Source organism: Rutidosis leptorrhynchoides, chromosome 8 (genome assembly GCF_046630445.1).
Source record: "Rutidosis leptorrhynchoides isolate AG116_Rl617_1_P2 chromosome 8, CSIRO_AGI_Rlap_v1, whole genome shotgun sequence".
Classification (NCBI taxonomy): Eukaryota; Viridiplantae; Streptophyta; class Magnoliopsida; order Asterales; family Asteraceae; genus Rutidosis; species Rutidosis leptorrhynchoides.
Window position 1 is genome coordinate 359,644,257 of NC_092340.1, and position 27,775 is coordinate 359,672,031.

General features: G+C 33.3%; 2 protein-coding genes across 4 annotated transcripts; one reads left to right on the plus strand and one right to left on the minus strand.

The window, feature by feature from the left end:
• The first annotated feature begins 8,754 nt into the window (after positions 1–8,754).
• On the plus strand, positions 8,755–14,485 carry LOC139861541 (ranBP2-type zinc finger protein At1g67325-like). 3 transcript variants are annotated; one of them, XM_071849972.1, is made up of 10 exons: positions 8,755–8,847; positions 9,363–9,408; positions 10,167–10,282; positions 10,630–10,861; positions 11,056–11,126; positions 11,276–11,321; positions 11,419–11,528; positions 11,615–11,666; positions 11,750–11,898; positions 14,089–14,485. In XM_071849972.1, exons 1-9 carry the CDS (start codon positions 8,839–8,841, stop codon positions 11,896–11,898), a joined length of 831 nt encoding a protein of 276 aa, XP_071706073.1. In that variant the 5' UTR covers positions 8,755–8,838; the 3' UTR covers positions 14,089–14,485. The 3 variants fall into 3 exon arrangements, with proteins under 3 accessions (XP_071706073.1, XP_071706072.1, XP_071706071.1); XM_071849971.1 differs by lacking the exon at positions 14,089–14,485 and adding an exon at positions 12,670–12,852 and having other exon boundaries at positions 11,750–11,926; XM_071849970.1 differs by lacking the exon at positions 14,089–14,485 and adding an exon at positions 12,670–12,852.
• A 3,989-nt stretch (positions 14,486–18,474) lies between these two features.
• Positions 18,475–21,463, minus strand: LOC139862565 (squamosa promoter-binding-like protein 12). The gene is made up of 5 exons (XM_071851182.1): positions 21,157–21,463; positions 20,152–20,745; positions 19,648–19,784; positions 19,110–19,355; positions 18,475–18,989 (listed from the first exon to the last, which is right to left on the minus strand). Exons 2-5 carry the CDS (start codon positions 20,682–20,684, stop codon positions 18,631–18,633), a joined length of 1,275 nt encoding a protein of 424 aa, XP_071707283.1. The 5' UTR covers positions 20,685–20,745; positions 21,157–21,463; the 3' UTR covers positions 18,475–18,630.
• Positions 21,464–27,775: the final 6,312 nt, after the last annotated feature.

The window sequence follows — 27,775 nt, forward strand, 5'->3', positions numbered from 1 at the left end:
TAATTAAATCTTGTGGTCTAAAAACTTGTTATAACTATTAAACCTATGTTGTTCACTCAACCATTTTTGGTTGACACTTTAAGCATGTTTTGTCTCAGGTGAATATTGCTAAAGATTAGTTGCTATTTGAACTTTGCTGCTTTGGAGTCCGCATTTATACATTCATATTATTGCATTAGAACACTTATTGTAATGACTTAATACTTTTCGCTGCTTAAATACATTGGTTTTTAATTAAAATGTCTCATATAGAGTCGTTCTCGTTTATACATACTTGTGTTGTAATATTGTGAAGTCATATTTCCCCGAGCCTATTTGGGGGTATGACAGAGTGGTATCAGAGCCAGGTTTGTTATAGAGAACTAGGATTGCATATTATGTGTGCCTTATGTGTTAATTAGGGTGCCTTAGCAATCTATAGGACTATAACCTTTCCTGCCTTAGTTTGAAGTGTAATCCTCATATCTATGATTGCCTTACTATGCCCCCTTATATCCCTACCGTCATACCGTGCCTTAGAATCTAGTTAGTACTCCTTCTCTAGGACGTCTAGTCATCACCCAGTTACTGTTTTGGACACCGAAGGATCCGACACTAAAGGATCTATCCGCACACCCAATTACTCACTTGTTTCACCATCAATATCACTAACTAACCCATACTACCTTTTCTTATCCATTGGTGTTGCTACCTAGTGCACCATAAACTCTTCAACTAATACTATTTTTGTGTATTGAAGATCAATGGCAACTCGTGGTGCTAACGCTCTTCCAAATATCATTTTGACTCCCGCACAATTTCAACAACTGCTTGCTGCCGCCCAAGGTAACAATATTCAAGGAAACAACCAAGGAAACCCACCTACATCATGCACCTACAAGGAGTTTATGAACTATAAGCCTTCATCCTTCAATGGGAATGAGGAAGCAGTCGAATTGACTCGTTGGTTCGAAAAACTCGAATCAATCTTTCGCATATGTAACTGCGCGGAGGTCGACCGAGTGAAGTATGCCACCCATACACTAAGTGGTCTTGCTTTGACTTGGTGGAACACTTATGCCCAAACTGTAGGGCTAGATGCTGCTAATGCTATTCCATGGGCTGTTGTGAAAAGAATGATGACGGATAAGTTTTGCCCAAGGAACCAAATTCAAAAGCTAGAGGTTGAGTTTTGGGAATTGAAGGTCAATGGTACCAATATAGAAGCTTATACCAACAGGTTTATAGAGTTGGTTTCATTGTGCCCGGACATGGTGCCCACTGAACAAAAGAAGATTGAGCGATGCATAGAAGGTCTTCCTGACGAGATTCAAGGAAATGTTATTGCTGCTAGTAAAGAAACCTTAGATGCGGTGATACTTATGGCTCAAAACTTGATGATGGCTAAGAGGAGAAAGGCCGCGGCTAATAAACAAGCCGGGGCTAAGACTAGTGAAGGCAAAAGGAAGATTGAGCCTACTTAAGAATCAAACCATGGTTCGAATAAGAAGGTTGCTGAAAATTCAAGAGGAGGTTATTTAGGGAACCAACCTTATTGTAATCGTTGTGAGAAACACCATTATGGGTGGTGCAAGGCTGAGTGCACTAAGTGTAAGAAGATTGGTCATATAGCCAAGACTTATAGGGTTGCAGTTCCTTCGACCAATACACCTGCAACAAAAGCCAATGCAGTCGTTCCTACATGCTATGACTGTGGAGAAAAAGGGCATTATCGCAACCAGTATTCAAAGAAAAAGGATAACACGGGAAATGCTAAAGGCCGAGCGTTTGTGATGACTGCTGAGGAAGCTCGGGATAATGAGGAAGAAGGGGAAGAGGCACAATGAAGAGTTTTTGACCTACAAGAATCATTTAAATTTTCATAGTATTCTTTGTGTTACCGTTTAGTACTTCTATAGTTTGGAAGATTTCGTTAAGTTTCTGTAATACTCTAGTTATTTTCTTTTAATGAATGATGTTATTTTCTTTTCTTTTATTTTCCATTGAATCATTCACCTCGATGAAGATGCATATTGACTAGATGACATAGTAGTAACCTTATGGAGTGATAAAAATATGATTTAGAATAATATAATGACACTTGATCAACGTCATTATATTATGATAAGTCTTACAGAAATCCTAATGGATCATGATGGGAATAAGATTTGATCAACCTTAGGACCATTGTGTACAATTACTTACTCCTTATCACTATATTGTCAACTAAAAATATCAATCCTAGTTATTATATATCCTTTACTTGTCAATTATCCACGCCCGGTGCTGCACCTATTGCATAGGTACCATACCGATTAGCTCCATCCGAAATGAAGGAATCATCCAGCCAACTCCAAGAGTTTTTTTTGGAGAAAGGTTTCATTCGTCCTAGCTTGCCTTCATGGGGAGCACTCGTTCTTTTCCTTAAGAAGAAAGGTGGCACGTTAAGAATGTGTATTGATTACTGAGAACTCAACAAGCTAACCATCAAAAATCGTTATCCATTCATGCATATTGATGACCTGTTTGACCAACTGCAAGGATCAAGTCTCAAATTCGAAGATTGATCTTAGGTCGGGCTATCATCAATTGAGAGTCAATGAAGTTGACATTTCTAAGACTACTTTCCTAACTCGTTATAGACATTATGAGTTTCTTGTCATGTCTTTTGATTTAACCAATACTCCTGCTGTATTCATGGATCTTATGAACCGTGTATGCAAACCTTATCTTGATAAATTCCTAACCGTTTTCATTGATGAAATCTTAATCTATTCCAAGAGCGAAAAAGAGCATGAGCAACATCTGCAATTGATTCTAGAGCTTTTAAAAAAAAAGGAACAACCGTAAGCCAAAATTTTCCAAGTGTGAACTTTGGCTACGAATCGTACAAATTCCTTGGACATGTAGTTAATAGTGAAGGAATACATGTCGATCCTATAAAAATCACCATTAATCAGAAATTTTTAAGAACTAGTCATGGAGGAAATCCATAAGACTAGATATTCTAATCACCCAGTCTCTTTTAGCCGATATTTCATACAACATCAACTCTCATTCAAGTAGGTCCCCACTGTAATTAAGTGTAGAATTTGCTTTAACAAAACGTTGACCGAATGATAATTTTTAGTCAACACTTCCTGTTAAATAAAGTTCATACATTATACATTTCAAATCTTAAAAAGTGTCTTGTTGACGATATACTCGTTATTCCCTTGAACGATCTTCGCATTTATTTCACTTCATCGAAAAACCTAGAGAAGTTCTGGATCATGAGGATAAACGTTTGAAACAAAGCCCTATTCCTGTTGTTAAGATCCGTTGGAATTCACTAAGAGGCCCCGAGTATACCTGGGAACGTGAAGACTAGATGAAACGAAAATATTCACATCTATTCTCACCCGCTGATGCATTCGAGAAGTCTTCCTGAAACTTCGGGACGAAGTTTAAATTAACGGGGAGGTACTATAACAACCCTCACTTTTCCCTCCTGAATTTACTAAGTTGTCCTTAGGGTTTCAATGTCATATTCTGTGCATCATCATTAGGGTTGTTATCCATTTCGATAAACGAACTAAAAATTTATGCTTTCGTTAAATGATCGTATTTATTATTAAAACCCTAATATTATATAAAACCCAAAACCAAACCCTACCTATTAAATTCTAAACCCTAATACCATTTAATAATAAATAATAAACCCTAACCCTAATACTAAATTAATTATATAAACTATATCTATTAATATTTAAATGTGACATAATATAACTATTAAAAACTAATAAGCTAATTAGAACTAAGTTAAAATGTAACAAAAGACATGGACTAATAAGTGAATTGAATAAATAAAAGGTATTTAAATAAATGTAACTTAATAATAATAATAATAATAACTTTAAAAAATATATATAAATATATAATACATGTATAATAATTCGGCTAGATGTAAAAAAAAAAAGAAAAAAAGAATTAAACTTGATCTTTTTAGTTAATCCAATCCTAGCCAAACTCAAATGCTTGTGTCCTAATCTAATGAGTGCTTGATCTCTAAGTAAACTAGTGCAATTAAGAAACAAATTTGCAACTATAAAAGGCATCATGTATATCAAGTTATTCACCACAAATAAATTCCAAATCTGCTGCCAATTTAGTCGATTGTTTTTCCCTCCAGCTCTCCAATCTGTCGACTAAACAAACCCTTAAAAACACCTGTTGCAGTCGACTAGAATCACCACCATCCAACCTTCTGTTTGTCGACACTTGAACCCTCCAAAACCCCCAGCCTGCAGTCGCCAAACATCACCATCCTAACAGCCCATTCGCCACTCTATCTTGCTGTTATTCAGCTGTGGTTTTCGCCACATAAACAGCTCAAAAACCTGCTGTGATCTTACTTATTTGAGAGCCCAAAACAGACCCAAGACTGGTCCTTAGTTGCTGCTCGTTCTTGCTGTTGAGCTGCTACTTCTGCGTGTTTAAAACAGGCCCAAGAAACCTTTGGATTGGGTCGAATTATTGCTGTTTGTTTCCTCTGCTTTCTGCGTGATCAGATAGACCCAAATTGATTCCATTGTTGCTGTGTTTTGCTGCCTGCTTACCATCTTATTTGCGGGTCCAAATCAGTCTAAGAAACCCTCTGTTGGGTCGTGGTTTACTGCTACAATCCTGCTTCTATTTCGGTATATATCTATCCTCTTGTTCTTGATCCTAATCTCCTATAAGGTAGTCCTCAAACCCTAGTGATAATCCTACTATTAATCTATTACTTTTAATATAATATGATGATTTATATTGGTTTTGTTCTTGGAGTTAACTATAAGAATTGTTTATTTAAATTGAACATGTATATATGAACTAAAAGATGATAATGAATATGATTAATAAGTTTAGGGATGTTGAACTATGATGATGATCATAAATAAAATAATGAACTAGTTTTTTTTTGAATGTGACTAATAAGATTAAGTTAAAAGAATGATTATGATTAAGATTAAAAGTATGATAATGATTTGATAAAGTTAAAAGACATAAAGAAAGATTAGGAGTATTAGTAATAAGATTAAGATTTTCAAACTAAAAGTATTATAGTTAATGGGTTTAGTTGTAAGATATGAAAGTGTATTAGTAAATAATAATGATTATGATATAAATTATGAAAAGGAATTGTTTATGTAATAAAGATTAGGGTTATAAGTTTAAATAATACATATGGATAATAAGGGTTAGAGTTAATGAAGGTGATTAGGTTAGGTTTATGATAAAAGGTAATGATTACGGATTAGTAAAGTATTTATGATCATGGTGTACGTGCATGCATGCATGCATGCATACGTACGTATGTACATGTATATATTGTAGGTGTATGTGTGTGTATATATGCAAGTATATACATACGTGTATATGTATGTGTATATATGTATATATATGTACGTGTGTGTGTATGTATGAATGTGTATTATGTAAGTTATGTTAAGTTAATAAATATAGTAATAAATAGTAATAAGTGTATATATATATATATATATATATATATATATATATATATATATATATGTATCATCTTACACTTATGTATATGTAACACCTACACCTAATATATATATATATATATATATATATATATATATATATATATATCATATAGTTATGAACACATACATGTATAATAATGAATAAAGAATATATATATGTATGTATCACATAGGTGTATATTATCTATGTAACATATAATGAACAAGTATATAATAACTGATTTATTAAATACAAATACTATTATAACTTACACACTTAATTATATAGTAACATTTAAGTACACTAAGTATATTATTACTTATGTAAATATAACTTTTCTCAAAAACGGTCACTGTTAATATAGTTACTATATTAATAAACAAACTTTATGTCTATTAGACATTAACTAATCGAACATAACATCTCTAGGTTGAGATCTCCGTGTTCAACACTCCGATCATATAACTTGCGTGGAATATCTATCTGCTATTAAGGTGAACTTCATAGCCCCTCTTTTTACTATTTCTTACCTGTTTTATAACTTTGGGGTGAGACACATGCTTGCTTTCAAACTGTTTTACGCTTAGACGCAAGTACTCAAACTTTGTTCTGATTAGTTCAAACTGTTCTAACATGCTTTGATTCATGCTAAATCCCTACCATGATATCGTTAGTTGCTACGTATAAAGGCAAGCTTAGTTATTGTGAATAGCGCTATTGAGAGTGACATCTCTATCTGGATGACCGATGGTCAATGGATACATAATAATGATGCACGACACGAACGTGATGTGTTTAGGGTAACTTACGGTTAGTATCGATATCATATACACCAGCACTACTACCGAACTGATTAAACTTCATAATTAAATCTTGTGGTCTAAAAACTTGTTATAATTATTAAACCTATGTTGTTCACTCAACCATTCTTGGTTGACACTTTAAGCATGTTTTGTCTCAGGTGAAGATTGCCAAAGATTAGTTGCTATTTGGACTTTGCTGCTTTGGAGTCCGCGTTTATACATTCATATTATTGCATTAGAACACTTATTGTAATGACTTAATACTTTTCGCTGCTTAAATACATTGGTTTTTAATTAAAACGTCTCATATAGAGTCGTTCTCGTTTATACATACTTGTGTTGTGATATTGTGAAGTCATATTTCCCCGGGCCTATTTGGGGGTATGACAACACTGTAGCTTTTCGGGTACTGTAGCAATTCGAAAATACTGTAGCAAATTAGTGTTTTACTGGTTCATCTTAAACGTGTTAGTTAACTTATCTAAATATTAATCGAATCAATAATCGAATGTTAATATCGTTTACTAAATAACTTGAAATCACACACACACACACACACACACACACACACATATATATATATATATATATATATATATATATATATATATATATATATATATATATATATATATATATATATATATATATATATATATATATATGCACATTAAGTTATATATATTGTTCGTGAATCTTCGAGAACAGTCGAAGAATAATTGATTATATGAATATAGTTCCAAAACTTTGAGACTCAACATTACAGACTTTGCTTATCGTGTCGAAAACATTAAATCATTTAAAGATAAAGTTTAAATTTGGTCAGAAATTTCCGGATCATCACAGTTTCTATACTGCATACAGATGTTCAATTGATTCAACACACCCATCTTGTTATCTTCTTCTCCTACCTCCACGTCGCCATTTGCAGTCACACGCCACCATCTCTTCCCGTGTTGCTGGCTCGCACGCCACGTATAAACACCACTAACACGCCTTGTTATCGACGTGTTGGGTGTGTGTTCCTAGCACACTCGTCGAGCACGCTGTTGCTATTGATTGTATAAGTAGTTAACGAGTACATGGTTTGACGTGTAAAAAATATCTTGACGGGTGGGTCTCATTAATTAAATGTCGGTGTTAATTTTAATTGAATATGCAGCTCTGCCTCTGCGGTGCTGGATACACTCAAGACAATGTAGCTCCGGCTCTGCGGCCCTGGATACCCTCCCCTCCGCCCTCTCTTCTATATATAGTCGTTACTCAAATTCATTGTTTTCTTTAACATGCACTCCGGAGAACAAATTATGGGTAATGACAGGGACTGAACTCAAAAATCAATCGATGGGTTGCTGAGGATGCGTAGGCCGCGAGCCCAAAAAGCCGCTCTAAAAAGCGGAGAATTCAACACATCCATTGGTTGGGCCAGGAGCGACACTGGGAGTACCATTAATATTAATATCAAATTGATGTTTTTTAATACATTATTATTTTACATCCTTGATGCTACGTGCCCTTTTATCAATCTAATTTGTTGCTTTTGTTTGTGAACATATGATAAAACAACCAATAGTCAATTTTAATTCTTACTAACCAAATATTTTATGAAGTTTTTCTGCTCATTAACAGTCATTTAACGCACGGGCTTAAAGCCCGATATTTACATTTACGAAATCATAACTTTACAACTTTCGTATAACGCACAGGCTCATAACACTAGTAAACTAGTAAGAATAATATAAAATAAATCTCAAACTTCTTACCTTGTTATGTTTTCAAAAACTAGTGGGAGAGATTTGCGCGTTACTACGAGAAATGGTTTCGTTTCCCACATAGATGATTGATAATCTTTATTTTATTATCAAATATTTATTTTTGGTTTGTACTAAATTAGTTGTCCCGAGTCCTTACACAGTAAATATTCATTTGCATCCTTAATTTAAGTTGAGATTCAAGGGATAAATCTCAACCCTTGAATCATATGATAGGAGGAACAATCACATGTGATTAACAGCCCTTAGATTTAATATAATCACATGTGATTAACAGATTACCCTTCCTTTATTTTTGTATTTTAATCTTGATCGTTCATCACATTTGATCCAAGGCTGGTAACCACATGTGATTGTCCCGCCCATCACATAATCCAATGACTGAAATTCATCCCTTAAATCTTAACTTAAATTAAGGATTCAAATGAATATATCCATTCCTTACACCTCTAATATGTACATTAAAAACCCAACAAATTATGAAATTTAACATTTCTTCGACTTTTCTAAACACATGTATAGTTTGTTGTCTATATATATTTCCCTTTTTTGGCTAATAAGTTTCAAAACATACATCCTATGATATTTTGGGCCAAATAAAGATTTTGGGCATTTCTTGATGGGCCATCACAACACTGGGCCCATGATTTAGAGTGTTGAAGACTGAAGACCCCTTGGTTTATCACTTTATCACGAAAACTTCACTCTCCCCTCCTGATCGTCTGCAGTTTTTTCACGGTCAATTCGAACAACTTCCACCTAACGCCGTCGTGATGTCTCAGGTGACGTTCATCCGAGTTCATATATGTTATACATAGATCTGTTTCTATTCACTTAAATTGATTTATTTTTTATTCAATCTCTATCACCTTACTCGCTGGTTGTTATAAAATACGCTTTATTTTTAATTTGAAATCGAAATCGAAATTTGCTAACAATCAATTTTCCGTCTTTGATCATAAATTGAATTATACATTGTTTATTATATTCGATCCCTTCGTTGATTGTTTGATCTGTACTAGTTTACTTAATTTATGGTATATAATATCAAAAGTTAGGGTTTTTTATATTGTTAATTATTAAATTGATAATATGTTAAATTGTTAATTGTTAATTTTACACGTGTATGTAAGTTGCTAATAACTATCTTCCTAGCTAGCAACTACTCTACAACCAATCTGTATATCACTTGAGCATAATTTTTTTCTTAAACGTAGCCCTTAGGACTATGTTATTTTATTTTATTTTATTTTTTTGTTAATAATAATATAATACTTCGTGTTATTTTTGGTTTTAGCTTGATAACAGGAACTCGTCTGCAGTCAAACGTGCCAGAACCGATGGTATGTTCACTTTCTTAGTTTATGTATTTGTATACACAATGATTATGCATTTGAGTTTTATCAATTAATTGCATTCTTGTTTATTACTATACATTATATAAAAGTTGGTTACTTTTTTGTAACCTATCACCCATGATACGTTCATGCTCATTCAGTTATCATAGGCGATTTTATAACGGGTGGCGTGTGAGTATTTGTTGTGGATGCGGTCTTACTGTGTGTATCGTATGAGTTCACCCTAAAATCTGTGTTTTGCCATAATGATATATGTGCTTATTGGCCACTTTGCTAATACGTGTATTTGATTATATGATCACTACTAATTTGTAGCTCTGGTTGACTGCATTCAATATCTTGTTTTACGATAATCGTTTTCTTTTATTTCTTGCTTACGTTAATTTAATATAAACTTAAACAGTGTTCTGAAAGACTTTAGGGGTTTGTACTACAATTGGAACTTACTTGTTTTGAACTTTGAACTACATTAGTTATAAATTTTGGTCCATATATGTAAAAGCAGCTTCGCAAAACACATGTACTTGGTACCTACTTTGAACCGTAAGTGTTATACACACAGTAAATTTAGTTTCCTATGAACTTTGAAGGGCCAGAATACAACTACAACTACTTTTTGTGAGATGAAAATTACTCCTCATTGTTATTTATACATGCATGTGTAAAATAACCCCTTATCAGGTTGTAAAATAGAATATGGTGTTATTGTTTCTGGTATTTATTGGCGGTGTTTATGATATCAGGCGGCCGCAGAGAAGATGACTGGACCTGTCCTAGCTGTGGGAATGTCAACTTTTCATTTAGGACAAGTTGCAACATGCGCAACTGTACGCAGCCTAGACCTGCTGACCATAATTCAGTAAGTTCCACAAGTCATTTTTTCACTTTTTTTTTTTGTTTTTTTTTGTTTTTGTTTTGCTGTAGCTGTTATTAGCTTACATATTAAATGAAGGTTTTTATAATATAAAAAATTTCTCTGTTTTTCCCCTTCTCTCATGCTGTAAGTTAGGCTTTTCTGTTGATATGATTGATGGCTGTATAGTGTTTTTTATTAATCCATTTTCAATTTTCAAAATTAGTGTCATAGACCTGCTTTTTTTTTTGTGATAAACCTCCTTTTTCTGGTCTACACATTTTGCTGATGTTGATTTTGAGTTAATTTGTCTCAGTTTATTACAATTTTGTAACTGAGTGTTCATATTACAGAAATCTGCTCCAAGGCAAATGGCAACCCCTCAGGGCTACTCGTCGCCTTCTCCTTATGCAGGGTCCGGTGCACCCTCTTCAATGTATATGGGTGTACCACCTTATGGTGCATCTCCATTATCCAGTGGTTCTGCTTATCATTATGACTACAACCGTCTTTCTGGTGGGACCCCGTACCGACCTCTACACCTAGGCACACCCCCTTATTCTGGTGGTCCCATGTTAGGAAGTGGTATGTAATCATGTTGTTTTGTACATCATCTTTTCATGTATGCATTATGTTGATCAGAAGTTTGTGCCTGCTAATTATATATAATCATGATTATCTTGCTTACTATATTATTGTTTATATCCTTCAATGCAAGGTAGTCTTTTTATTAATAGGGTGTTTTTATGACATCATGTGGCTTTACATATGTTGTGCAGGTGGTCTGTATGGATTACCACAGTTAATGGAGCAATTTGGTTTGCGATTGCCCTTGGGTCAGGCAGCCATGGTATTTTAGATTTTTGACATGCTTGTCTTTTTAGGCTTACAAGTTATTGCCTTTGATATCAATTTGGATATATTAGCTTTTGGATTAGATACTAAGATTTAAACACGTGTCGCTAAGTTGATTGTCATTTGATTCTTGTAACTTAACAGGGGCCACGTCCTGGGTATTACCCAGAAGAAACGTCTCAAAAGAAAGGCATGTTATACGACTATATGTCTATTTTTGTTTGCTGCTAGGCATATATTGCTGAATATAGCTCACTTATAATTGTTTTATGTGTTTTGAATTTCAGATGGACCTCGAGAAAATGATTGGGAATGCCCAATATGTGGAAATATCAATTTTGCTTTTAGAACAGTTTGTAACTTGAGGAAATGTGGTACACCTAAACCAGGAACTCAGGTTTGAGTAGTTATCTTCACTTCATTTTTTGACAAATTAAAGCTTTATATACTTTGCTTTTTATCGCGTACTATTGTAATTTATAGGTTTATGGCGCTGATATGCGGGGCCCAAAGCCGGGCAAGAGTTCCCGTGACCGTGAGTACTTTATTTGTACATTTGGTTATGCAAAGTGTAATATTTGGGTCTATTATTTATATGTGTACCTATATGTGTTTCAGAAACAGATATGCCTGAGGGAAGCTGGAAATGTGACAAGTGTAACAACATTAATTATCCCTTTAGGACGAAATGTAATGGACGTGACTGTGGTGCTGACAAACCGTTAGATTCCCAGAAATCCCCTAAAAAAGAAGAAGAAAATGCTTAGGTTGGTTTTTTCAAAATTTTTAAATCGGGTATACGTTTTTTTTTCAATTTTTTTTGCTTCTCTTTACTCTTAGACACTATTAGTGTAAATTGAATGTTATTGGTAGTCGTTATAATAGCATCTAAGAAGGGTTGGGATATGAGGGTATGAGAATGGAAATGCCACAAGGTATACCGTTTTTAAAATACGGCCGTATTCATTGTTGTATAAATCCAATTATCATCAATTGATCCTTTTTAGGAACCAAGCTGATTAGACTTTCAAAAATCCGTTTAATTAATCGGCCAAGTCCGGTCAATGGGTCAAAATCGGATTTAGTTTGTCAATTTCAGATTTAGTCAGTCTAAATTGGTCAAAGTCAAAGTTGGTCTACATTTATATTTGTATATGAAATATGAATTTGAGTTAGAATTTTGGAATTTATTATACAAATGGATAAAAATTCCTATCTAATTAATCACCGATTTGACCTATTAATCCCTACTCTGGCCGATTAATCCTTGATTAGTGAATTTTACAACCTTGATTGTCCTCAAAATAAATTTGGAACTTCACTATGCCTTTGAATAAGAATTGGTTTAAATGTCATTATCATTTTCCATTTCCATTACACCGATTTATCAAGCCCACAACGACTTCTGACTGCAGAATAAAGTATGAAATATCACCATCTCTCAATACTGTAGTTTATAATACAGTTTTCTTTTATGATGTAGCCCATTTTCATGCTTGTATTTATTTTTATTAATTATCATATCTCTAATGTTCCAGTGAGTACTAGAAGTCGTTCAGCAGTTGCTCAGTATGGGTCTGAAAGTCAGTCATGTCGTGGTTGTCGTCGTCGTCTTCTTCCTGTTGCTGCGGTTATCGTGTTACTTTGATTTGTGATTCATGTTGTCAAATTCTAGTATTTTTAAATTGCAATTTGTGGTCTTTAAAGACTTTTTACATTCAGATGCATGTGTGAGATACGTGATTCGGTTGATTGGGCTAGTGTTATAGGGTTATTGCACCTTTAAACAATGTCATCTTATTACCTAGGCACTTCATCTTTGGCTTTATCAGCTGTAAGAGGGACCCTGGGAGTAATTGGTGTTTTATTATGTTTTATGTGTTTGTTACAGTGCAAAAAATTGCTTATAACCGAACCTGAACTACTTAAGTTCTTGGTTTCAGCTATTGCGAATATTGATTATCATCAGAACTCCGCAGTTAAGCGTGTTTGGGCGAGTGTAGTACTAGGATGGGTGACCCCCTAGGAAGGCCTCGTGTAGTCGTGTTGCACCCCTTTTTAACCATCCCAACGTAGCCCAAGTGGTTGGGACCCTGACATCTTTGCAAGAGGTCTCAGGTTCGAATCTTGGGCCAGTTGGGGTGGTCAAGGAAGGGTTGGAAACAGCCAGGAGTATTCATGATGGGCTGTGCACACTAGAGTATGGGGTCGGATTACTCTCCCTTCCCGGGTAACCCGAACAGGAAAAGTCTTACAACTATTAAAGTCATGTCCAAAGCGTATTTTACTCTAGAGAAGCTTTTAGGCTCGGTTAACTTGATCATAAGTTCGAGTCTAGTTCATCCTAGATGCCCCAGTTTGGGCTCAACTGATATCAAATAGGTAGTAAACTGATATGATGCAGTTTACAATTTCCATTACTCGTAAATATTTATTTTGTGGTCGTATTCATAGATGGGGTACGGTGGTCAAAAACTGTCAGTCAATCTTTTTTTCCTGGTCTCTTTTTACCTATTGCTTCATATCTTAAACTAGATTATTGCTGCTGTACATAAATAGGTGACATTTTCATCATTCATTTCTATAAATTGAGTTGTAATATGATTTAAACTTAATTTCAATAAAAGCGGTTAAACCTGAGACAACATAGCTACTTCAATCCAATGTCTATGCTCTGAAACAACATTCTGGTGCTTTGGTCTAGCATCATGTATTGTCTTTTCGCCATATTAGCGGAAATTTTCGAGTACAAGACAAAAAAACCATCACCGTTTTCTTGCTAAATATCAGATGGTCGTTAGCAAGATGATCGTCACATGGACCTCTATATATTTCTTATTAAGTTTGTTCTTAGAGCCTTTGTAATGTTATGGTCTTGAATCACATTTATAGCACTGCCACATCACGTCACGTCACATCTTATCAGAACTTACTATAAACTAAGTCTATTTTTACAAAGACTGGCGGATGAAGGTCGAATCCCACCTTCATCGGGTACATTGATTAGTGACGGTACCTCAAAAAATCTCTCTTTCAAGATCGAAAACCGTTCAGGAAAAGATTTTCGTCAGGAGATAATTGACTGTAAAATGATCAAGGTTGACCATTAGTTTGTGTCTCCACACGATGGTTGTATTTGTCTAGGCGTTTTAGGTTAGTATGGTTTTTAGGTTAGTATGGTTTGATTCTTACATTGGATTCAGGTTGGGTTCTTTTGTTTAGTTTTGGCCATTTCGATTTTTATGTACGGTTTTGTTTTAGGTGAGACTCGGTATAGATAGTTGTTTTGTAGTACCGCTTTCTAGGTACGAGCCTCATCGGCTCTCTCCTTTGTTGCCTTTTCGAAAACGTTTTCTGTTATTTACTTATCTTTTTTTGAAAAAAAATAATAATAATCAATTTCAACTTACATATTTACTAATATAACTAATAGACAAAATTTGTCTTATTAGTTATGAATAATACTATTTAATATTTCATTTCCCACACACCCAACTTCCTAACTTTCATTAAAATACAAATCGAACCTCCTATTTTATAGTACTATTTAATATTTCATTTTTCACACACCCAACCCCTAATTTTCATTAAAATACAAATCGAACCCCCCAATTTTATACATATATTCTAAAATATTATTTATCCCATCACTAACACTAAAAATATTGAATAATAACACGCACCACGCTACTACTGTGCTACTTTTTTTTTTTCTCAAACGATAAAAAAGCAACTTTCATAAAAGGAATAACGCTTCAATGCTATCAAAAGATGTCGAAAAATATTCTTTTTTACAAAATAGATCAACTAACTTTAAAAAAAAAAAAAACCCGAACGCTAAAAGAAGCAACTTTCACAAAGGAACAGCTCTTCAATGTTAGATGTCGATTTTTTTTTTACAAAATAGATCAACACTTTTTTAACTCGCATTCAAAACGGAGCCCCCGGCGCGAAGCGAGTGCTCCACAACTAGTTTATTCTATATATATATATATATATATATATATATATATATATATATATATATATATATATATATATATATATAAATAATATAATATATTATTCCAATCTTTAGCAGTATGGGAGCAGTAAATACATAGATGATATCATCACGACTTCTCATTTCGTATAGGGATGCTTAACGACACTTCGCCAACTGGTATTACTAGTGTTGTTGTGTCTCTCATTGTGGCCAACTCTTGGTGTTTTCAAGCAAAGAGGGTTACAACAATTATACGACATAAATGATTATGTTTCCCTCCCAAATTGAGATCCTAGGTTTCGCAAAATCAACTTGCAAACAATTTCAACAATTTACAATGAGGTTTTGATAATACATTATAATTGAGGTTGTTATAGTAATTTTTTGTTACATTAGTCTTTTCACCATATAACTTGCTGTTGCCATTTCAAAATGGGATTAATTCCTTTTTTTTTTTGGAAAGCTCACACACCACCTAATAATAACACAAAAGTATAGACCATGAAATGTCGTAAGCAACCTTCATCCTCAAGGTTGTGATGGTGACTTCAATACCGTCAAGCCATTGGCTCTTTGGGATTTAACTAGAGCACACGGTGTTTGCCGTCTACCCTCGGTGTCCCCCATAAATCGACGGTGAGATCGACGGTCGGTCGACACCGCACGACGTCGATCTCACCGTCGGTGATCAAGGTCGCGCCACAGACGGTGATCAATATAGCCGTTGGGGTGTTTGTTTTTGAAAAAATAGCCGTTAAGCTGCTATTTTTTTTTTCTTTCTTATAAATATTACACCTATTTATCCCATTTTACTCACACAATATATTTTTTTTATCACTTTCTCTCTACAATATTTAAATTATCACTTTAATATTCATTTTTATATTATTAATCACAAAATGTCGTCTTCTTCAAGTTCTTCTCACGTCCCGTATCATATAAACGGTGTTCAGTACAGAAGAGGGTACCATTTACTGACGGTATTTATCCAACATGGGTCGCATTTGTTAAGGGATTTTCAAGTGCCGTTGACGAAAAACGTTCTTATTTTACAAGGAAACAAGCGGGTGCTCGCAAAGATGTTGAAAGAACTTTTGGATTCTACAGGGTCGTTGACATATTCTTCAACAACCCGCACTAGCTTATGAGGTGAATCTAACGAGAGAACTTATGTACACATGCATCGTAATACAACATCATTATCGAAGACAATGGTTACAACCTTGCTGAGAATGATTGGGTAGTTGAGCCGGTTCAACATATACAACGAACTTGGATCGAGAGGTATGACGCTCGTGCAAGAAGAACAAGGGAGTTACGTGATAGAGAAGTGCATGAAGGTTTACGATCTGATTTGGTTGAACATTTATGGGATCTCGAGACGACCTATGAACGACTTATTACGTTATCCGTTTTATTTTATGAATGTTTTGAATAAATGTAATCTAGTTTATTTTGAATTTTAATAAAAATGTAATGTAGTTTATTTTATGAATTTCAATTTAGTATTTTGTTTTTATTATATGAAATTAATTTAAATAAAATATTAAAACTCAATTAAAAAAAATAAAAAATAAAAAATGGACACTGAAATTGACACTATGGACACCTCCACAATAATTTCAACTCCATTTTCGACACTGAAAAGTAGATATCGAAATGGACTACGGACACCCTGTGCTCTTAATATTTGTTGCAAAATATATTTAAATGATTTTTACTCTAAGGGTGTGTGAAAGTGTGGTTTACACTTTATAGATCTTTAATATGTAGGAAATAGTACCCGAAAATTAATTTTATATATATTTTATAATAAGAAATAAAATTATATAAAATACACATACCTTGAAAATGTGTAGTCAAAAGGATATATGAATCCTCTCACCAAGAGAAGCCGAGGTCCGTGTTTAACACGGTTCCTTTAAAACAGTTCCGCCGCCTATACGTCGTCTGTTTCTCAGGGTACAACGGCCGAAGCAGTAGTACTGACGGACTTGAACACTTGCCTGAAAAATAACCAAATAGGGGAGACCTATGTTGTGGTTGCGGTAATGGAAAAACCGAATGTTGATTGGTTCTCACGATTAGTGTGCGTTGTGTGTTCTTCATTTTGTGATCAAGATGACACGTGAGTCATCCACCATGACATAGGAACTAGAGAATTCTCTTATTATTTAAAAAACATACTTACAGTATTAGCTATATAAAGAGGTTGTGAAGTTAAATTTGTAATGACCATCAATATGTAGCTTAATGGTCATTAAAAATCATTTATCTTTCATAACTTAAAAGTGAAATGAGAAGTCTCATTTAGTAGTTTAATGATGACCATAAAGTAGTGTAGTTTAAATGATAATAAATTATCATTTAACTTTAAATCTTAAGATAAAATGAAAGCCAATAATAAAATCAATTTTCATTCAATTATTCATTATTTTCCAACATAATCTTTATATTCTAAATAAACGAAATGAAACATGCCTAATTTTGACATTTTTCCGTTTTAAATTATTTTAATTTACTTACATTCTATTTTTATCTTCGAAAGTACTGTAGAGTATTCTTAAGTGATTACTAATCCAAAATGGAGACAAGTTAGCTCGTAACACAATCAACTATGAACATTTTTTATAACAACAAAATTTGTACTTATGAAAAAATAACAATAATTTGGGCGTAAAATAAATCAGTTACTTAAACCAAGGTTAGTTTCAGTTGTGTTCAAATAGTCAAATTTGTCTTGTTTGTCAAAGCTGCCCAAAACCACACATGAACCTCTCACCTTGCTATTTGATTAATTGTACTTGTACACAACTTTTTCGACTTCCTTTAATCATGTTTCGTTGTCAATCTAGCCTCATTTGGCCTTTTTGGTCTAGACAAACTAATGACAAGTCGAACTCATATGCACAATAAAATCCTAAACATTTTATTTGCACTCTACTGATACAAATTATGGACCACCATAACTTGAATGTTGAAGGTGACTGTTGGGGTCATTGCAGGTCCGATATCGTTTTTATCCGAGCCATTGGGTTTCGACACCTACTACGATTTACGCATTTATGACAGAACATGTGATCATGTCCCCGCATCTTACAGTTTATCGGTGCATCTTGTATGCAAGGGCAAAGACAGTTGTTGGGGCATTTACCCCCTAACAATTCTTGATATGATGTTAAAAAAAAAAAAAACAATAATAATATCATCTATGTATCATTCAGTCGTCTAAATATGGACCAATTCGATAACATTTGAGTTACATGAGTAGGATTACGTTCCAATTAAGAATATGTTAAGCTGATATTGTTAACGAAACATTAATGCAATAGACCACAAAAGATTAGCATATCATTTGTCCATATCCCACAACCATAAACATTGAAAAAGATTTTAGTAACCAGTAATTTCCAGATAAGCATAAACATAAAGGTCTAAAGTTCTAGGGTTATACACCAAAACATGCTTCCACACACAATCTTAGAACATAGTAAAATCTTGTTTATTTCTGAAGTTATAAAGGCTTCAAGATTTCGTCCATCGGGTTGGAATAAAAACGATTGAAAAGCTGAAATTCTTGATACTGGTTGGTGGCGGTACTAGTCTTGGCACGCAAAGCGTGAAGGTCGGGATTAATGGAGGAGTGTTGCTCGGTTTGAAAGTAATCTGGTGATGACAGTTGCAAAGCTTGGGGAACAGATTGCATCACATTTTGAATAATGAGAGGGTTGTTTGAGTGCACTTGTTGGGGGTGGTGGTCCAGTGCAATTAGATCGGTGGGCTCGTATAGACCCCATGAGTTGTTTGACAGAAGAGAGAGAGCACGACGAATTTCGAGTGCGTCTACATTCGGAGACAAGGACTCCTTGAAGCCTGCATCATCAGAAACTAGTATTTTTAGGACTGCATAACTATTACTCATATATTAATATCATTTTAATCATCATTATAAATTATAAATTATAACTATAATTATATTAAATGAAAGCATACCTTGATCAAGAACCTCAACTCTGGTGCCCTTGGATGGTACAGGTCTATTGAAAGCGATAGTAGGCATGTCGAAAGCACTTTGCAACTGCATATGAGATATGCCGTTAAAGACTCCAGATTTGTCGGCTTTCATTTTTGATACAGGGTATTCGAAGTTTGATGAGTTGTCCCATGTTGAACCTACAGCCGGTCTACTTTGAACTGCGGGGACATTGTTTAATACAAAACTCAACTGTTGTCTCCCACCTGCATAATGTAAAATACATGAGAGGATAATATAGTAACGAGATATCATATTATTATATATATAAACTCTATCAACAATTCAACATGCTAAACATAACATCAGATCAGCAAAATGTCACTTAAGGAAACATGAGTGAGTGTACATAAGAAGGTTAGATAAAAAGTATATGTGTATGTTTGTATGTGTATATATGCATTTAAATTGTACTAACAGCTCAAGATGTATTATTCCTCTGCACTCTGCAGAGGTAATTAAGTGATTCAGAGTGATATCAAACATAAAGTCCTGTACCATAAAATGAAGAAGACAGGTTTGGTGAGGTAAACTGGATTGTCTCCTGCTGCGGCTTTCGCCGTCGCGCATTGTGATCAGAAAGCCGTCTGCGACAACTCCGTTTCTTCTCGTCAAACTCTCCCAAACCGTGAAATCTATGCCAAATATAACAAAATTATTACATACAGCTTCAAAAAAAAATTTAGAATACCATTCCTAATTTTAGAACTCGTACCCTCATAGTCTAAAACTAACACTATCTTTCATTCCCTTCCCATTTTATGAATCCATACACCTCTGTACACCTGGCAATCGGTTCGGGTAAGGTTGGGTTAGGGTCAAACCCAAACGGGTGAAACTCAAATGGATCACATTTTTAACAGACCCAAAAGGGTCGGACCCAAACGGGTCGGACCCAAATGGTTCAGATTTTTTAAAGGACCCAAATGGGCCAGATTTTTTAACGGACCCAAACGGGTCGGGTCGAGACCACCTACAACAACAAATTTAGAATAAGTTCACCTGCTACATTGTTGGCAAAAACGGCGCTCAAGACCAGCTACAACAACTCTTGAACATTTGGAATGAGTTTCACAAACTCTATGTTTTCGATGGTATTCTTTAGCAGGTGACAAATCAAGATTACATCCTTCAACTTGACATCGTGGAATAGGTGTAATTTGGCAACATGATTTCGATTTTTTCCCGGGCGATGTAGGAATACCCGAGAAATTCGACATTTTAGAGCTTCCTCTGTTAAAATTATTCTCAAAGTAAGTCCTTTTACCAAGTTTTAAACCAATAAACGGTTCACCAGAGCTAACCGAAACCTCTATAACCGGTGAACTTCCATTAAGCTGATCACCTCCACCAAAATCCATCTTCGTTATTGTGCTTTTTGCTGACGAATTGTTCCCGATATCAGATGCCGACAGATTATATGACTGATCAATATCTTCTTCCCAATTGGTCGATTGTTGCTTGTTAGGATTTGTGACTACTTTTGAGCTGAATATTTCATTATTTTCCCACTCCCACTTTGTATTCCACTCCATGTTTCGAAAATAGTTAGTTTTCACTAGGTTCTCTTACATGGAATGTAAGTAGATTTAAGATCTGCAACCATAAAACAAGCACATTTATGAGCATAACTAAATTTCAAGTACAACATTTGCTGTATGCAACACGTGCTTCAAGATACAATAATTGTTAGCACTCAGTACAAAAAGATCAGATAACTGAAACGTTTCACATAATAATTGAACATAGAAAAGGATTTGTGAATGTTCTGACTACAAACTTTATATCTAACATTTTACTTACTTTTGTTGGTCCACAATGTACATATTATCTTAACTACAAATAACAAATGTAACCGTACGAAAAAGTTTAAGGTTTTTTTATTGGATCAGATAATAACTTTACATTTGTTTACTGGGAATTAAGACAAGTAAAACTGTCTACGTAAACAACACTTGATGACAAATCTAATTACGATAAGTCACTCAGCTTAGGGACGCCACTTACAGTGTTTCAAGTTTCAACACTTACTACAATTGAAGGCACAAGGCTCCAATTTCAGATTGTAGTTGAGTGTTTATAGTGTGAAAAATACTCGATCTTGTGCAGCTGACCCTAAGTCCAACATTGATTATATGTAGCTAGGTAACATAAAAACGATAGCACTCATCTTCACATATAAGAGTTCCATTGAACTTTAATAATTAACAGATCTTTTATTTCCTGTCTCTAACTCCAAAAGTTGAAATAGATGGTTGAAAAAAGTATATGCAAAGTTAATGGCGATAATTGAATAGGACCATCCAGTTCCACTGAACCCACACAACTTGGATCATTATCCTTGTATGTAGCGACAAAATAACCTTTAGCTACTCACAAAACAGAAACTCGTACTTCTTTTTTATTTGGAACGGCAGAAGATTTTATATAAAAACCTAGCAAGATGCTGGAAAAAGAATAGATGCAAGAACATTTTATAAAAAACCTATTTTTGGAACGGCGGAAGATTTTATAAAAAAAAAATAAAAAAATAGCAACTCATACTTCTAATCTAAACATTGTTTGATAACAAAAACTATAATCTGCAAGAACAAATGCACAAATCCAAATACAAATCTAAAAAAGTTTACTTGCATTTACCTCTACAATATTTCTAAAATTCACTCATGTTACAAAAGACAATTATCATTGCAAATTTGCTATACCAACCCTCTGTTTGCACCAAAAGGCAATTAATTTGAAATGTCATCAATCTAACATAATCTTTATCTTTATTTTTGTCTAAACCTAATAATAGCTAAATTGAAAAACAAAATAAAGCAGCCTGAAACAATGATGCCCTCAAATAAAAGGTGAAAATATGACATTGTTTGGAGTTTATAAAAATTGTTCCCCACATGACCTGGAAATGTCATTTTCCAACTAGAGCCACAAAAGTAATAACAGAGTAACAGAAAAAAAATTATTTGCTTTTCCCAAACACACATCTAACCAATTCACTCATTCACCTTTCTAAAAAATATATATATATATATACATATACATATATATACATATACACAGATAAATTAACTTATCCCTATTTTAAATACATTATCAGACCAAAAAATCAATAGTCAGTAATCAATGATACAATATATACATATACATATACATATATACATATATATATATATATATATAAATAAATTAATTATTCCTAATGTGCATATATTATCAGATCAAAAATTGGAAAAAAAGGAGCACGCTGCACCAAAACTGGAAACGACAATCATTAAACATACAGGTATAACAAACGCCGTTAAATCGGTTCCCTAATTTTGAAGCGAAATTTGTTGATAAGTACATGGTCAATAAATAGGAATAGGTAGAGGCTAGGGTTTCTACAATCAGAAATCAATCAGATATTAGAAAGAAAAAAATCATCTCAAATCTACTTCGTACTCCGCATCTACTATACTATTTCAATGCATTTATGGAAATAAAGCAAAAAAGTAAAGTTGCTCATTTAGGAATACAAATATAATAGAGTATTTTATATTGTATTTTTTGAAAAACAGAAGGTTATTTATTTTATATATATGTAGTAGAGATGTAGATGTATATACGAAATTTGTAAAAATAAGAAGGATTACCTATCAAAATTAGAACCTGCAACATTCCAGTAAATGAATGAAAAATGTGAGAAGTTTTATTACTGAAAATGGAAGAAATATATAGAAAAAAGTTGAAATTTAAGAGAGAGAGAGAGAGAGAGAGAGAGAGAGAGAGAGAGAGAGAGCAGGTGACTTTTTAATATTAAGATTAAAAAATTAAATAATAAATAATAATTTGTGTGTGCGAGGGAGAAAAAAATAAAAATTGATAAGACAGAGTTAGAAAAAGTAAATCCACAAGTTGAGACCCCGGAAATAATACGGGGTGGCAGAAATAGTCCTCCAAGATAAATAGGTATTCTTTTTGGCTGTTTGATAATGTAGGATTTGAATACTCTCCATGTAGAATCCTCCCCATGTACTCTCCATAGATTTTTTGTTTTATTTTTATTTAATTTTTTTTTTTTTAACAAGAGCAAATTTTATCACCAAGAAATTCATCACAAAATGAAGGTCATGTTAGTGCACAGTGAATCTCCAGTTCTAGCATTTATGTATGCTTATCTCAGTCATTTGTTATCGAACATCATTATGACTGTATAATTGACTATTAGATATTTGTTTGTTAATGTTTCATCGATAGTTAAACAGACTCACTGTCAAAGAGTAAGTCGGTGGAAGTTGATTATCAATAGACTGAAGGGGTCAGTCGATTGAATGACAGAGTTTGTCGATCGACTAAGACTGCAGATACTATAAATATAGTACGGGTTACTTTGTTAGGTTACTCACTCTACACAAACCCTAATTAAATACTACCATTTGTAATCGTTCCCAAACAAAACCAACACGAATGACAACTCTAGGCGTTGTTCTAATTTCTTGTAGGTTCGATTATACGATCCCGAAAGTTCGTGTTTATTCGTTTAAAGCTTTTTCTAGTATTTTTCGCCTCTAGATCGAGTTTGTGTTATTCGTTTAAAGCTTTTTCTAGTATTTTTCCCGCAAGCAAAACAAACAAAAATACGCCTTAATCCTTGTAATGCCCGTAACTTACTAAGTCTAATAAATGATATAAAAAGGAACTTAAAAAATAAAAGGACGTTAATCTTATCTAAAGTTAAACATAGGCAAAGCCAAAAAACCCACATAAACTAAAAGTACTACATTTGAAAAACTCAAAGACAAATGTGCTAACTCCACTTCAGATCTACACTCTTCCCTCGTTCCAATGCCCCTTGATTAACTGTCGTATAAGAAGGGAAAAAAATACAGCTGAGCCAAAGCCAGTGAGCAGTTATAAAGCCCAATGAGCGGATATAAACCGACTTATAATTATAAATTTCTAAATAATTTTCATGTGATTGAAGGACTTTAAAATATGTTTAAAAAGAATTTATAAAACGAATTTAAATATTTTACGTTTGAACAATACTTGAATATATTATATGAAATGGTATATTGTTTTATTTTAAAGACCACATGTCTGCCCAACCGTCCGACCTTACTTTTTTTCACTAGTCATTTACATATTTTTTGAACCCCTTATAAAATAACAACTTATACATAACTTAACGGAACATATAAAGCCACATAGAATGAGGGACACTCGATACGAATCACCGTATCACTCGCCACAGTCACACATTCTTTACTGGGTTGTTTCGGGGCATTTCGGGGCTGTGTTTTGGGTCTTTTATGGCTGTTTCGGGGCAGTCTCGGGGTTGTTCGGGACTGTTTTCGGACAGATTTTGGGGTTGTTTTGGTTGAGTTTATTCGAGACAATTTCCAAAGGTCAAAATATTATGATTTTTAAATTAATAAACTCGTTAGTACATAAAAAAATGAAGAAATATCAAAATTTATAGACTAATAAATAAAACGAATTTTCAAATAAGCATGTCATACGAGTAGTATTTGAGAGGAATGATTTTACTGAAATGATCCTAATACCACCTATAATATTCGTACTTTATCTCGAATAACAAAATTTCAAAGACGGAATAATCACCAAATGAATATGGTCGCCGAACCGAATCTAACATATAGAAATATATTAGCACAAAACACATTCAAGTAAGGAGTATGTAATACCTTTGATTTTTTTATTTTTATTTTACCAAATGGCATTTGGCCCAGCAGTGTCGTGGTGGCCCTCCAACCAAGAGGTTGGGGGTTCAAGTCCCAATTGGGACATATTCGTGGTAGTAAATATTCGTGTTAATGGTGTGTGTGAGTTTGCCTTTAAAAAAAAAAAAAATTTAATAAAAAATACCCTTGATTTTTTTTTTTTAATGTGTTAGTTTCTTACTATTACAAAATTATAAGTTCGATTAAAAACCCAATCAATTTCTTGTATTTTAACCATCAAAAATATAAAATATTAACACAAGTTTTACATTATTTTCATGTGGTTTTATTTCATAGTTTTAAAGCTTAAAAATATACTCTTAAAAATGTTCAACAAAAGATAGAACCGCTAACATGGCTTACAAACCCGATATCATATGATGGTGCTCCACACAACAAAAAGGCATCGACTAATTTAGTTTTATATATCCTTTTGTGTAATTATAAAAATAAGATTGTCAATATGTATATAGTGCGAGAACGTCAATGGTGGTATCAAATTTGATGTATCTATACAGTTATATGTTAGTTTAATAAAATTACTTATTGCTTTTCAAAAAAAAAAAGAACAAAAGATAGAAATATTACCTAACATTTGTACATCAAAACAAGTTTGTTTTTCCAACAAATTGAATCCAACACATAGCAAATTAAAATGTAAATTGTGGTTGCATTTTTTTTTTTGCTAGAAAAATGATGAGAGAAAGAGAGAAACCTTAATACAAAACCCAAGTGGTGGTATCGTCAGAAAACTACCCACGACCAGCATAATGATAATGAAGACAAAATCCATGAAACCTTAAAACAATTAGTCTCGACCACACAAATATATATATATATATATATATATATATATATATATATATATATATATATATATATATATATATATATATATATATATATATATATATATATATATATATATATATATATATATATATATATATATATATATATATATATATAAATGTAAATGGAGAAAAAAAAACTATAACTGTTAAATCACAACCAACATCTACGATGTATACCCTCGAGCATCAACAAGAATCCCCGAACACGAAACCACCTCGTGAAAACGAACACTGTAATAATCCAAAGCCACCTATATAATATCACGAACATAAATCGCCAAAACACAACCCCTAACATCACGATGTAAAATGCATCTAAAACAACTCGAAAAACCAACACGAACCACCATTAATCACCAACTAATATCACAATTTCTTTGAAACTAATAATAACCGGAAAAAAACAACCTGACAACTTTTTATTTTATGCAACAAAAGTACCTTATCAATAGCCAATAGTTTAAAGTTTTAATCTAGTTCACCATATCAATATCTCATCAAATTGCACATTACGACATTAAGATAAAAGAGATCTAAGTATATAGCGAGCCAGCAGCAATCTACGCTCCCATTAGTCAATACACGAAAAAAACCCAAGGTATACTAGTATCTGTTAGCACTTTATAAAAACAACCTTGAAACCGCCCGAAACCACCCGAAGCCACTTGACTACTACACGAAATTGGAATGAAAACCACCTCGAAATTCGATTGATCCTACTCATTTCTTTCTTTATTAATAGCATACATACCTGAAAAACGCGTCTTGACAAACACCCAATATCAGGTAAATGAGCAGATCCCGATCTACCTGAAACTAACATATTCTGAAGCAACCCGAAACCAACAGATCGAAAATACGAGAGCATAGACTGATACATCGCCACGACCTAAAACTACTTGAACAAACGACAAAAAAAGAAAAAGAAAGAATAGAATACGAATAAAAAGACGAATGGAGAGGGAGAGATCCTCCTGATCACCGGTAAAAACCGAGGTCCGATGGAAAAAAAAGCATGGCGACTAGTTTTTTAATTTATGGGTTATGCTTTGAGAGAGAGGATTTTCAAGTATTTCTATCTTAAAAATTGGATTATCTTAAAGATTCAAATTTTTACCATGTCACACTTAAGAATTTCTTTTGTATGTAATCTTAAGTGTGGTGGAAGGTCACATAGTAAAATGTCGTTAGTTTAGAGGCAAATGATGATTAATTTGTAAGTAAATGGTGATTTAAAGTTGTGAGTTAATTAGTGATTGAACACTACTTATTAGCAGTGTTGTAAATCTCCTTATTTCTTCCCGAGATCTCATTTTTAGAAGGCAACCGAGACGAGATGTCCATCGCTTGAGATTTCCCGGTCAACGGGGTAAAACTTGGTCAAAGCCACAATTTATCGGATTTTCTTGCTCATTTATCTGATTTTCTCGTAAAATCTCGTAATTTCTCAGATTTTCTCATCATTTATCGGATTTTCTTGTAAAATCTGATAAAATTTATATTAATCTACATTTATTTATTTATATATATAGATTTATACTAAAAAACTAAAAAGTCAATGTAAGTCAACGTCCAAGATCTCCTCGAGATTTTTTTAAGATGCCGAGATCTCCTCAAAAATGTCCAAACGAAATATACCCGAGATCCGAGTTCTCCAACCTTGCTTATTAGTAAGTTACAATTATAAGGTATCCAAAGGTCTTTATATGAAGCTTGACATGCAAAAGATACAAAGTTAATTCATATATTGTATATAGTTGTTTAAAGTAGTAAGCTTATGATAAATAGAATCTAATGTTGAAAGTTTTAGTTTTAAAATTAAGTGAATTAGTTAAAATGTACATGGCTTAAGAATCCATTAACTTGTGACAATATAATTAATATATAACTTAGGTAAACGAAATTGTTAAACAAACTTAGATAAAATAAAATATAATAAACTTAAGATAAAATGGAATCTTTATTTATAAATTATTATCTATCACGAAACATATATCTTAAATATAATCAAAGTTATACTATTATATTATATATTATATTATATTA